The following is a 13,631-nucleotide window of genomic DNA, read 5'->3' as shown; positions in this document are numbered from 1 at the left end:
CTTTCTCTTAGCCTAAACAAAACTGAGTGACGTTCTGACATCTGACGTAAAAGGTAACACCTCTGGGGTGTAACCAGGAAGGGATGAACATTATAAGCTCAATTCATTATTATAGTAGAAAGAAGTTGTCAGTGTTTTGCAGAGTGTCTGCTCAGAGCAGAGCTCCCACATTTGTTTTGATTTGGCCCAAGGTTGTACGCTGAGGCCTGTGCTGCTGAGCGCTGAATGAACCTGATTGGAGTCAGAAGACTGAAAATAAAGTTTTAAAGAAGAAATCCAACTGAATCCTGTTTATTCAGACATAACATTTTGAACAATGCATATTTTTCCAACAGAAGCTTTAAATATTATATTTTACCAAAAGCTTGCGAGAGATGGGATCAACTAATCCGAGCACCTCTGTCAACCAGCGAAAGAACAGCTGTGTGTTCACCTATCAGTCAGTTTCCTGCTGAGTTTCGGTATCAGAGAGAGGTCAGCTAGCTGCAGGCAGAGACCAATGCAGTGGTGGATAAAATGAGATATGATGTCCCAGATGTGCTTGATTTGATTCAGGTCTGGGGAACAGGCAGCTCAGTCAGTAGCATAAAGGCCTTCAACATGCAGGAACTGCTGACACACTTCAGCCACGTGAGGCCTAGCTTTGTCCTGCATCAGAAGAAACCCAGGACACACTGCAACAGAATACGTTCTCACAATGTGTCTGACCATCTCATCCCAGTACTTAATGGCAGTCAGGGTACCTCTGGCTAAAACATGGAGGTCTGTGCTGCCAAGCTGGTTGCACCAAGGATGTTGCTTGCAGCAGAAGGTTCTCCATGGCATCTCCAGATGTCACGTCTCACATGTGCTCAGCATTAAAAGAGCAGGGTAGCAGTGCCAGAACTGCCAAATCTGGTGTTTTCTGGCAAATGCCAGTTGAGCTCTATGGTGCTGGGCAGTGAGTACAGGGCCCAGTAGATGATGCAAAGCCCTCAGGCCAGCTCCATTAAGTGTGTTTCTAATTGTTTGATCAGAAACATTCACACTAGTGGTCTGCTGGATGTCACTTTGTAGGACTCTGCCAGTATTAATTCTGTTTTTCCTTGTACCAAGGAACAGTAAATACCAGTCCTGCTGATGTAAGGACCTCTGATGGTCCGGTCCAGCTCTCCTAGTGCAACAGCCTGTCTCCTGGAATCTCCTCCATGCTCTTGAAACTGTTCTGGGGGAAACGACAAACCTTCTGACAATGACACAAAAGTAATGTGCCATCCAGGTGAATTTGGACTTCCTGTGAAACCTTTTGTAGGGTCCAGATATCACCTCCTGTTACCAATAGTGACACTAATCCTAGTCAAATCTAAAACTACTGAAAACAATAAAAAAAAAAACATGAGGGAAAAACTGTCTCTAGCCTCCAGCTGCAAAACCATTTGTGCACCTGTTGTAAATTTCATTATCACCAAAACAGCTGACACTAGCTACATTTACATGGACATAAGTAATCGGATTAAACTGCCATTCAGAATAAAAATGCATCATGTAAACACCCCATTCGGATTATTCTGGCCCGATTCAGCTCGATCCAAATGAATTTGTAATCGGAATGAGAGAGGTGYTTTATGCCGATTGATAATCCAAACAACGTGCATGGAAACACTTAATCTGATCATCTTATTCTGATTGTGGAAAATTGACCTGACTGCACATGTCTGCTGACTTTCATCTATTGGTTTCTGCTCTTAAACAAAACCTAAAACCTAAGAAAATGCAACAAAAAAATAAAATAAAAAAACTCGACATCACCCTGTGGTTAAGAGGTACCTTTCAGTCACCTGATTTGTAATACAGTATGTGTATAATAATGTATAAATGAGACCCATCACACTGAACCGAGCTTTAAGTCAAAGTGATACAGTGAGATATAAGCTGCTATAGTGAATCAGTTGAAAAAGTTGCATTAATTGGATTTTGTCAAAAAATGATAAAATGGAAGCTTTACTGTGACTCAGAGTTTGTCGTCAGACAATTTTGACAATTATTACTGTGCTGCATCATGGCAGATCTGTCACAATCAACTGTTACACACAGACCCCCTGATGAGTTAAATGAGTAAACATGTTTTAATTGTATTAGCGTTATCATTTAAAGTTTCCTCTTGTCTTTGTCCGTGGTTTCAGTCCAACAGTAATTGGTTTGTTGYTGGCCAATGGACAATTTTTACTCGACCACCCACCCCACTGTTCAAGTTTCAAAAGTCCCAGGGAGGTTGGGGCCGCTGTGTGAGGAGTGGGTTCATGATGATGTATCAGTGAGTCTCCCCTGCCTGAAGTTAATTGGTGAAATGCAAGAACTTAAAGAAAAATTCTATGTAATGTTTACAATATAAGTATGGATGCTCTGCCTGAAATCACCCATTATATCCAGATTTGAACTGACACAACTTGTAGTTAAACGAGACAAAGAGAAGTTCTACTCCGTTGTTCAGTTTGAAAGAAGGATTCAGTTCTTGCCTTTGAATGGTTAAATTCTTGCCTTTTACATATTGTGTTTACAGTTTGGAACAAATTTCAATTCAATTCAAAAAAATTTATTTCATTAAAAAACAAAATAACCACATACAATAGAAAATAAAGAAAATACACAAATCAAAAATCAAAATAAAATGTAAGGTAGCAGGAGAAGAATAAATCTTATAATGTCATGTCTAAATTCATGTCTTCTTTCCTGTTTGTTTATTTTTGCGGCAGTTTTACAGCACCACACACAGGCCTGGCATAGTTACTACAAATACAAGTTATTTTTTCTGTGMTTCTGTGTGAATGATGGAAAGAAAAACAGAACTGGATTTCTTTTCTAAAGATGAAAACGTTTCATTTTATTATTTAATTTATTTTTAATATTAAAAGACCAACTCAATCAACCATTTGGCCAATTCTACAGTGACTAAAATAYCTCCCTGCATCATTCCCTGCCACATTTCTTCAAGTTCTTCTTTGTGAAATTTAAACCATTCCTGTTATTGATCCAGCACTGTTTTTTTGTTTGGTTTGGTGAGTTTTTTTTTTTTTTTTTTTTTAGAAACAATGTTGAGTGTATCTTGCCCCAGCCTGGAGCACACTTGTTTTATTGGATCATACTTGTTCTTGCCTTAAGAAAAAAAAAGTCATGGTCTGACTCTGTGGTTTGGTTCTGTTTTGTTTTTCTCTCTCTTTCCTTCAAACTCTTTGAACCTTTTCGAACTTTCATCACTTCCATCTTAGAGGAGAGCAGTGCTAGGCACACAGTTTGTCCAGATGAGTAAGTTATTCCATGGGCTACTTGTAGTAATGGTAATGTAATGTTTACAAGCAGTAGAGTAGTTTTCATTTATGTCAAATCAATGTTTTCATACTGTATACAGTGAATATAAAAGGTCTACACATCTCTGTTAACCCCTTAAAAATCACCTGTGAAGTTCTGTATTCAAACTTAGGTCACTGGGGCCACCAGCTTGCATTTAGAGGGATTGAAGAGTGTGGGATATAAAAAAGACAAAACATTAGAATTTTTTCAGAAATGTTTCCTACTTTTATCAAAACGCATATGATGTGCAATTCAACTGAAAAACAACTTTACTTGGATGAAGAGATTACTTAAAAGATGAATGATTGATGAATGATTAAAAGGGTGCAGTTATGGTTGTATACACTTAATCTATACAGCCCCAAACTCTGATTTCTTAAATCAAAGGAAGATCTAAACTGTGGTTTACATCTAAATATTTTTATCTTTTTCTGTTGAACCCATTCATTTGTTGACCTGGATGTATGTTTAAAGTTATAGGCATGACTCTAAACATGTTTTGTACCAAACATACCTTTGGGAATTGTGTCCCAGAGACAACAACTGTTAACCACTGCTTCACCATGGCCAAAGACTGAAATGTTTAAATAAAAAACCAATGATTAGTTTAAGAGTGTAGACTCCTATTGAACCACCTTATTGCACCTTTTCTACTTTTTAGATTTTTCTCCTAAAAGGTTTGTTGGTTTTTAAGTTGAATTGTACAGAACATAGGTCAGATTAAAGGTGAGAAAAGTTTTGAAATTACATCACAAAAACTTGATATTTTAACAGGGGGTGTGGACTGATGTTTACTCACTGCATATATTACTTTTATTTTAGAGTATTTTTAGTACGTAGAAGCTTAGTGACCTAAACTTCATAACTAAGTACTCTTAACTGTTTTTCCTTATTTACTTGCCCTGTCATAATATCTTTATTGGAGTAAAAATTTCTCTCATCCAGCAAAGACCTGAAACTCACACTAACGTAAATTCCACTGAAACACAAGTAAAGAGCTGTATGGTTACATATTAATACAGGGTTCTACCCAGCTGTAAAAAGTCTAGAATTGGATTTTAAGATTTTCCAGATCTGGAGAAATATTAATTAAAGAGTATGAAAAAGCATTAGTCTCCAGACTCCTTTATCTAATGCATTTTCCCAAAATAAAAATGTTTAAGTTATTCAGACGAGTAGGGTACTTTTTTACAGAAGAGCATTGTATTCACCAATAAAAAATAAATTTAAAAAACTAGACTGATGAGATCAGGATCTAGTAATTATGAGATAAGATGAGCATACAGTATAGGATTTTGAGCAGGTATAGGATGTTACAATAGGAACTATTGCTTTGAGTTAATGTTCCTCCTGGACATGTGTGTGTAATGCCGATTGCATCACTCAGTCAGTATCTCATATCAGATAGATTGTTCCAAGAGCAACAATTTCCAACTTAACACAAAGTTTGTGCCACTACTTGCTGAATTTTTTCCGATTTATATATWTTTTTTAACAAATACAGTTCTAAAAGCAGTTGAAATGTTTTTTAAAATGTAAATAAAACAGAATACAAGCATTTTCAAATCTTAAAAACTCGTAATTTATTCACAATAGACCATAGTATATATTAAATATTTAAGCTACAGAAATAAAATTTTCTGGAACAAAAAGAACAAGATAATAATTTTGAAAAAGAACCAGCTGGTGGAGCAACTAATTTGATTCATTAGCAACAGGTCAGTAAGAGCATTGTGAAAAACTGTCTAAAATACAAGAACAATTTCAGAATAATGTTCCTCAAAGAACAATTGTTAAGACTGAATATCCCATCATCTATAGTTCATAATATCATCAGAATATTTTTTAAAAAATCAAGAATCTGGAGAAATTTCTGAGCTGAAAGGACAAGACTGAAAGTGAATATTGGATAGGATTGGTGATCTACAGACAAGTCAGATTATGTTATAGACGTCACTGCATGGACTCCGTAACACTTACGCACATCATTGTATGTAAACACAATTCACCATACCGTCATATAATCCTGATTAAAGCAACAAAGTAGTCATGTGGAAAAACACAAACACTGTCTTCTTCCTTGATCCAATTTTGTGCACTTTCTTAGTTAAAACATTTGATATGTCTACAGTGTTACATTGTAAATAAAATGTGAATTTAGATTTTCAAATCATTCTGTTTTTTCTTACATTTTCCACAGCGAATTAGCTTTTTCAGAAATGGTGTTTTTTTCCCAATCATCGTGACTATTTTTGTCTGAGGTGATTTTAAAACAGCTCTCTCTCTTTGCRACAGGCAGCTTCCTTCAGAAGAGTGCCAAGCTCTTCTTCCGACGCCGTCACCAGCGCAAGGAGCCGGGGATGAGTCAGTCACACAATGACCTGGTTTACCTCGAGTCTCCAGCTGCAGTGGAGCGGGCCAGCAGAACCGCTACACTTACCCGCATGCTTGGCCGCAAGAATAAGAGTAAGAGCAAAGCGAATGGCTCCACGCTCACAGGGGAGCAGCATGCATAGCCCTCGCTCCCTCTCAGCCTCTCCCACAGCTACTATCATCACTTCCAGCTCAGAACTGCACTGGTGAACATGCTGATTAACCACCGTCCTCCAATACCTGGCCTGKTGACTGGGACTCCTGCACTGTGAATGGGAAGGCTGCGGAGACAGATGAAGCCTTCTTTTACTGCTGGGCTCCTCTGAATTGCTTCCTATAAGAGGCTGAAATTCCACCCAAAAGCATAAGTGAATTTGAGGACAAACTCTCCTCCTGGTTTAGTTGGTGGTATTTCAGCTGATACTGTTTAGCATGTTTTCCTTCTTTTGTAATTTTATGCAACATTTTGAAATCTTAAGTGCTTTTATGGCCCCGTCGCAAACCAAAAGGGCTAATGTGGGCTGTTTATTATCTCACCGACTCGGAGGGCAAAGATGGAACTCTCCCCGCTGTTGACCATCTCCTATAACAAATCGGCAGGACCAAAGATGTAGAGCAGAATGGTGTTTGTATCATTTGCACAGCTCGAGTAAGTTTTATTTAAAGTGCAATGACAGGAGCTACTGGTGTGATAGACTGTTATGTTAAAATATTCACAAAGGGAGATAATCTTTTCACTGTACAACCAGCCCGAGGAGAATGACTACTTTAACACTAATTTTATGAAAAAAATAATTGTTGAAAGTGGCTGAAGCCTGTCAGAGAATACTAGGAAGAGTGTTCACTGTGTTCAGATAGTCTTTAGACTAATTTTTTCCACTTATTTTGCTCATAATGATTTAATATTTAAGTAAAAGAGCTTAAAAAGAACAGTTTTATCTTTAATGGTATTAAGATATTAGGTGTAGAGTGATGTGGGGGCAGGTAATCTAAAATGGGGACAAAAAGTGGGGTCTAAAAACTGTCTAAATGACATAGCTATGATCTAAAGTTGTCCCTTAAAAYGTAAGTAAAACACTTGTTGCCCACCTGATAAAGGTAAAAAGGCTGTGTGTTTGCCCGTGTGTGTGCATGCATCTGTGTGTTTGTCTCCCCGTTAGCAAAACATGTTGTGATTCACTGAACAAATTTTAATGAAATGTTCCAAAATTAGCCATTAGGTTGAATGCTGCGACAGATAGGGAGTCAATCATTTTCAAGTTGGCCGCCACAGAAAATTGACCCGTAAAAACACAAAAATAGCGCCACCTCAGCCAAGTGTTCAAAGGTTGAGCTAAAATTCGGTATGGTGGTAGCTGAGAGTCATTCCTAGCATATACTTTGAGAACTAACATCACGAGAAAATTGTTTTTGAATCTTTGACATGAACTATTGGAGACGATGCTGACTGCTATGACAAAAATTAGGTCCACACTATGAGATTTGTTTTTATTATTAWTGTTATAAGAATAAAGTCAAAATGTTATGGAAATAAAGTTGTACAAGAATTAAATTGAAATGTTACGAGAATAAAGTCATATTACCAGAAATATGAGAATAAAGTCAAAATACACTGCCTGACCAAAAAAACAGGTCACACGCACTAATATTTTGTTGGACCGCCTTTAACTTTGATTACGGCACACATTCACTGTGGCATTGTTTCAATAAACGTCTGCAACGTCACAAGATTTATTTCCCAAAGATTCTCAGTGGACTCTGTGGAGCCAATCCATGTGTGAAAACGATGTTTCACGCTACCTGAACCACTCTTTAACAACCACAGCCCCTTGAATCCTGGCATTGTCATCTTGGAATATGGCCGTGCCATCAGGGATGAAATAAAATCCATTGATGGAATAACCTGGTCATTCAGTATATTCAGCTGACCTCATTCTTTGAGCACATACTGTTGCTGAACCTAAACCTGACCAACCGCAGCAACCCCACATCATAGACCACCTGAGTTACATCCAGGCAGTGTATTTTGAGAATAAAGTCATAATATTACAAGAACTCCTACATGATAAAGCAGTTTTGAACATTGAGCATCTTGTTCAGATATGTTTTGTTATAGTGTTAACTCCATATGATAAACTGTGGCATTATAGTTAATGGCTGCATTGACTGATTTAGTTGTCACATAATGTGGATGGAAGCACATTACACCACCAGTAACCCAAAAGTCATCGTGAACTACTACATAAACACAGTGACACACATAGAGGATATCCACAGCAGGTGCGAGCTGACCCAGGAATGGAAAATGGACATATCATGTAATACTGACTTTTTTTCTCATTTTATGCCTCTGCCCACTGAGGCTGGAGGCATACTGTTCTCTGGCTGTTTGTGTGTTAGTGTGGTGTCCGTCCATCACGGGTGGTCTTGTATGATATCTCCTGAATGAAATTTACTTTTACTTAGAAATAGGTAGGGTACCTCCATTATGGTAGTACCCAGTCTGATTAGATTTGGGCATGAAAGGTCAAAGGTCAAGGTCATTTATGATGATTGGTAATATAAAACTGGCATTTTTTCTAATTCCTTGACAGTACAAATAAAATACCTGGTTAAGTGATATAAATATCAAAGAACAAGTCTTGTTTAGACATTGTTGATGTAGTTACAGACTTTTTAGAATATTTAAGTCCAAAAATAGAGGTAAAAAGGTAATTGCATGCCCAGTAAATGCAGATGACTAGGGCAGGCGGAGGCATACCATTCAYTGCTTTGGCATCGAGTTCTACCTTGTCTTTATTCTTGTAATTTTATCATGACTTTATTCTCGTAATAAAAACTCAAATCTTGCGTAGCCCTAATACTCCATTGTAGATTTTCATGGAACTCTCGGTCACTGGACTCTTTAAAGTCACTCCATTTTTAAATGGTTGCCACAGCCAACTGAATATAAACAATACAACAAAAATCACTACCTCAGCTTCACAGATGTTGAGCTAAACTTTGGTCTGGAAGTAATCGAGCATCATCCCCAAGACAATTTGAGCATCATACATTGTATAAGATCTTTACTTAAAACTTTGGTCATAACTGTTAATCAGCCAAGTTTGTCTGTTAGCTGTGTATCTCATGAACCAGAGGACAGATTTTAATTCAACTGACAGAAACTAATCACTGGATGGAAATCTATAATGGATTGTATTTAGGAGTAGCAACAATTCAAGGAGGCCACTATAGCTAACCAACCTAAGCAAACAAAGTGACTATAACTGAGCAAATCTTACAGGAATCAAACTAAATTTTGGTGTGTAAGAGCTAAGAGTCATTCACAACACGTGCTGTGTACTACTCTTGAGCTCTCACAGTATTGCATGATATCCATACAGTACCAGGTTTGACTTCAACAGCTATACCTCTGTTAAATTGATTCCTTCAATCTTCAATTATAGATTTSTTTGTACAGAGCTTACATCACACGCCACTAGCTTCCAGTATAAGTTAATATCTTTCTAAGTGAGAAGCCTGATGTTTTTGTTTTTATTGATACACAGCATTTATTTRGTCCTACACACTACTGCTGCCAGCAGGGTTGTTAACACGTGGAAAGGGAATGACCCTTTATCCAGGGATAGTAGTGTTACTTTTGCACAGCTTGTCACAGTAATGAAGCATGTTCTATGTTATGTTACTTCTCCTTTACCACTGGATGAATGGAACTCTGTAATTTATGGTTTTGTTTCAACATGAGAACAAAAATAGAAACTGTACTTTTTTAGGAGGAGGCATCCAAATGGTTTTAGCTACTTCTGTTTTCAAATCTAGCAAATGATTGTACTTTTTGCAAGCAGCTTGTTTGGTTTTTTTTTTTTTTTTACCTCCTTTCAGCTACTTTTAATCAATAATTTCTGCTCAGAGGACAGATGCAGCACAATGACAGGATTAATAGATCGCCTTAAAATTACTCCCAGAATGATTTCTCTGCTTTTGACTCATTTCGTGCAGCACCACCTGCACCATCAACAGTGTCTACAATCAAAATGTTTAAGCACATATGTTTACTGAGTGTTTACATTATTAGACTACCTGATGATTTGAAAACTTTTTATGACAGACCTGCAGAAGCAGTGGGTGTTTCTGCGTCTTGGTACATGTCAACATTATGAGTCGTCTACCATCACTGTCTGCATTCTGTTACAAAACATAAATCCAGGTTGAAGAAGTTCAGACAGAAATGTTTCACTGACAAATGAACAAGAAAACGGGTTGCTTAGTTTAGTTTCAAAGTTCTTATTTGTTGCATCCTTCAGGCACCAGCTACTGTAGACCATTTGCTAAAACTAGGGTTGTATGTGGTGAATAAACTGCTTGTTTTTTTATTACAGGCATCAGCTCTATGCATAGAAACTGACTGACTGCTGCAGCATGCCAGTTATTTCCCTGCAAAGACTGTAACTCAAATCCAGTGGAGTTATTGAATTTACAGCAATAAATGAGTGAATCCATGAAACTGTGTTGACACTACTTTAAATGTTATAAAACTTTGTCGTTTTACAGAAACCTTTGTTCAGTCAGATGTAAGAGGAGGAATCATGGGTTTACTTGAGTTTTATTCTATATTTTCTTCCCTGCTCATGTTTACTTTGTACCACTGCTTTTCACACTTTTATTCTCATTTTGATTGTAACAAACACATTCTTTTAAAATGCATTTAATCAGCTTTTAAATGACTATACTGTAGATTGAGTGAAAGGTTAAAAAAGCATGGAATAATTCAGGGGTGTTTGTTTTTAATAAAAATTAAACTTGTCAGGTTTTTTTTATTACTTGAAACTTTTCTTGCTGAACATTACCTTCCTAAAATAATTATCTAACTTTTTTAAACTTTTTCTGTAAACACAAAAGACGTAACCAAAAATCATACACATTAGGGTCCATGTGAGAAGTCACATTTTATTCACACTGAGGCATAATAAATCAGCTTAAGACACGCTCTTGACATAGGCCATTTTCAGGAGTAGAATCAAATGATATGATCAGCTGTGTGTGTGTGTGTGTGTGGGGGGGGGGGGGGAAGTTTTAACACAGGTGGCTGGCATCATGAGATGATTTAAGCAAAAACAAAAATCACTGTTGCCAAAAAATGACTGGCATTTATTTTAGAAAGAGTACAATATGTAGAACTCAACAGTAAACAAATGTAAAGGGAAGATGTTACTAAATGTATAGCAAAGAATATGAAGTTCAAATCAGTTTACACATAAACCATCATATGAGTACTTTTAATTGTCACTATCTAAGATTTTTGAACAATTGACAGCATTTTTAATAGTAAGTCCTTAAAACTTTTATGATTTGTTGTGAGTAAATACGTTAATAAATAACATTTACAGAGTTTTGTTGYAATCAAGTGTTTTTAACTCTGTTTACTCATTATTTCCCGGCTGAGTTGAGTCAACACGCCTACAGTTCCCACAATGCATCGGGCGCGCCTCGCTTCCGGTCCTGCGCCGTTTCTGGAGCGGATTGGAACCTGGAGTCAGGACTCGATAAATGAAGGCTGTTTTACCGAAAAGGTAACGTGTTTCTTCGCAGTTGTCCTAGGGTTTTTCACCGAAATGGCGGCGCGGTTTTAGGGTAAAGGTGCAAGTGGTGCGTCCGGTTCGACCCGGGTTTCTTCGAGCCGCCTCCGCTGCTCTCTGCCCGCCGCCGAAAAACATCGAATCCCGTTTGGGGGTTTGCGTCTCCGGTCCATCCGCCATGCCGACTGTTCTTTGTTACATTTTAATGAAGGAGAAGGAGCTCAGATCGGAGTTAAAACCCGGCTAGAGTTTGGGAAGGACTCAAATCCTGGATCCCAACTCAGTTTTTCAGACTGTTGATTATTATTATAATACACGTTTCAAATGTTTGACGCACACAGAAAAAAATCGCCCTGCTTTCAAACACTTATTATTTAACAGGAAGACAGATGATGCATTCAGGTGCAGCTGAGGAGCCTCACATTAATGTGCCGGCTTGAAAGTTCACATCAGCTGCGTTTAAACACTCATCCAAGTAGTTCATCTGTAAAACCTCATGAAGTTGAAGCTTTTCAGCTCTATTCAGTGATACTAACTCATTTCCTCTGTAGGTTGACATGATGTCTAAGCAGGCACCAGATGAGTTTATCTGTGAGTATGAAGCCATTCCTGCCTGTACTGGAGCTCTGACAGTGTGTGAGAATCCTGATGACTGATGTGATGCCTTCCACAGGGTGTGAGGACTGTGGTCAGTACCATGACTCTGAATGTCCTGAGCTGGGGCCCCTGGTCACAGTTCCAGACACCTTCGTCCTCAGCCGAGCTCGGTGAGTGATGGCTGGTACCAGCTTCTGCTTGAATAAATATTATTGTCTTCTTATCAGTACAACTGCAGTTGTTGCAAAAAAAAAAATTAAATAGTAACAAAAAAAAAATTTGCACTCCTTAGACCAGAGGCTCTCAAATGTTTTGGGTTTGGGGACCCCTTACAAAGGTGACACCCTCATAAACCTCATGCTGATTTTATAATAATTTACTGCCATTTTAACCCTTAAATGCAATGAAAATAATAATAACTAAAAAATATATCCCTGTAAATATAATAAAATTGGTGGTTGTGTTGTGACAAAATGTGGAGAAGTTCAAAGGGATTCGGTGCTTCTTAAGGCATTTTTTAGCGAATGTAGATTCTGGCCTCTAAGATCTGTCATTTGATCCAGTCGTTTTTGCAGCGATATTGTAAAGTGTGTTTTTGTTTGGGTTTAGCTTTTTTTTTTTTTTTAAATTGAGGCACTTTTTTGCTTTTGTCCTGCATCAGATCATCTCTTCCTAACAGTCTGGAGATCAGACATGTGGCTGACGGCGAGGAGGGGGTGTTCGTGCTGCGGCGGCTGGTCAAGAGGACCCGGTTTGGACCCTTTGAGTCTAAGAGGGTCCCCACCTTGGAGAAAGAAGGAGCGTTTCCTCTGAAGGTGCAGCCTTGTTGTGTTTACCTTCCATCAACATTTTTCACTCCTTGACCAGAAAAATATTACTTTTTAAAGGATCACATTCATTTTCTYTAGACATAAAACAACCATAAAGTGAGGTAGGTCCAGATTTTTAATTAAATTATGTGCAAACCATTTTAAAAAAGCTGACTAATGAATCAGACCAATACAGTCTGAGTTAAACTCAGTAAGATACAATTTTGTAAAATAGATTTTTAAAAATGCTTATCTTTGTTATTTATAGGCAGTTTTAAATTGGACAAATCTGCAAAATCCACTTTTTTATCTGCTCAATTTTGTTGTGGACTTGGAGTCCCTAGGAGGCATAAAAGTTTAATTTAGTCTTTCCTGGGGTCAGATTTATAAAGGATTGTGTGGAAACCATACTAAAAGTGAACGTACGGCTGAGACGAAAATGGCGTACGCCAAAAAGATTTCAGATTTATAAAACCGTGTGAACGCATGTTTCACTGCATTTTCCCTTTATAGATCACAGCTGTGCCTCATAATTTGCGCACAAGGTCCCGCCTCAGGTTCTACCCGCTACACGCCCACACTCAACCATAAACAGTCAATGTAAAGTACCTCATGAATGTTAAGATGTATTTAAATCAGTCAGATGATCAATGCCAACAAAAGTGATTGGTTCAGACACGCTCCGTCGTGTGTCTGGAGGATGACAGGTGCTGACTGACAGCTGCTCACGTGAACAGAATGTCTGTAATTGACTCAGATTTTCCCTCATTTTGCAGGTTTACCGACGTTTAGAGTAATTTAATGATTTTTATCAAAAACTCAGCTTCAAATTAATATTCTCTGAGTCTGCAGGATGATAAAAACAATAAATAAAATAAAATAAGCCAAATAAAGTTAAGTTCACCGCTCTTCTGCCCCGTCCTCCCCCTCTCTGCTCTGTTATCTG

General features: G+C 37.8%; 2 protein-coding genes across 2 annotated transcripts in view; both read left to right on the top strand.

The window, feature by feature from the left end:
* Positions 1-7,252, top strand: part of c2cd2 (C2 calcium dependent domain containing 2) — a 43,375-nt gene extending 36,123 nt beyond the window's left edge. Inside the window, exon 13 of the mRNA XM_014007912.1 lies at positions 5,623-7,252. Coding sequence (XP_013863366.1) covers positions 5,623-5,843 — 221 coding nt within the window. The 3' untranslated portion in view covers positions 5,844-7,252. The remainder of the gene's footprint in view (positions 1-5,622) is intronic.
* A 428-nt stretch (positions 7,253-7,680) lies between these two features.
* Positions 7,681-13,631, top strand: part of prdm15 (PR domain containing 15) — a gene marked incomplete at its 3' end in the record, with an annotated part of 22,901 nt that continues 16,950 nt past the window's right edge. The window contains 5 exon segments of the mRNA XM_014007911.1: positions 7,681-11,028; positions 11,147-11,273; positions 11,831-11,870; positions 11,953-12,046; positions 12,538-12,691. Of these exon segments, the coding sequence (XP_013863365.1) occupies positions 11,175-11,273; positions 11,831-11,870; positions 11,953-12,046; positions 12,538-12,691 (387 nt within the window).

This window comes from Austrofundulus limnaeus, unplaced genomic scaffold, assembly GCF_001266775.1.
Source record: "Austrofundulus limnaeus strain Quisiro unplaced genomic scaffold, Austrofundulus_limnaeus-1.0 Scaffold45, whole genome shotgun sequence".
Classification (NCBI taxonomy): domain Eukaryota; kingdom Metazoa; phylum Chordata; class Actinopteri; order Cyprinodontiformes; family Rivulidae; genus Austrofundulus; species Austrofundulus limnaeus.
Note: the sequence above shows the minus strand (reverse complement) of the source record. Positions and strands in the feature narration are given on the sequence as shown.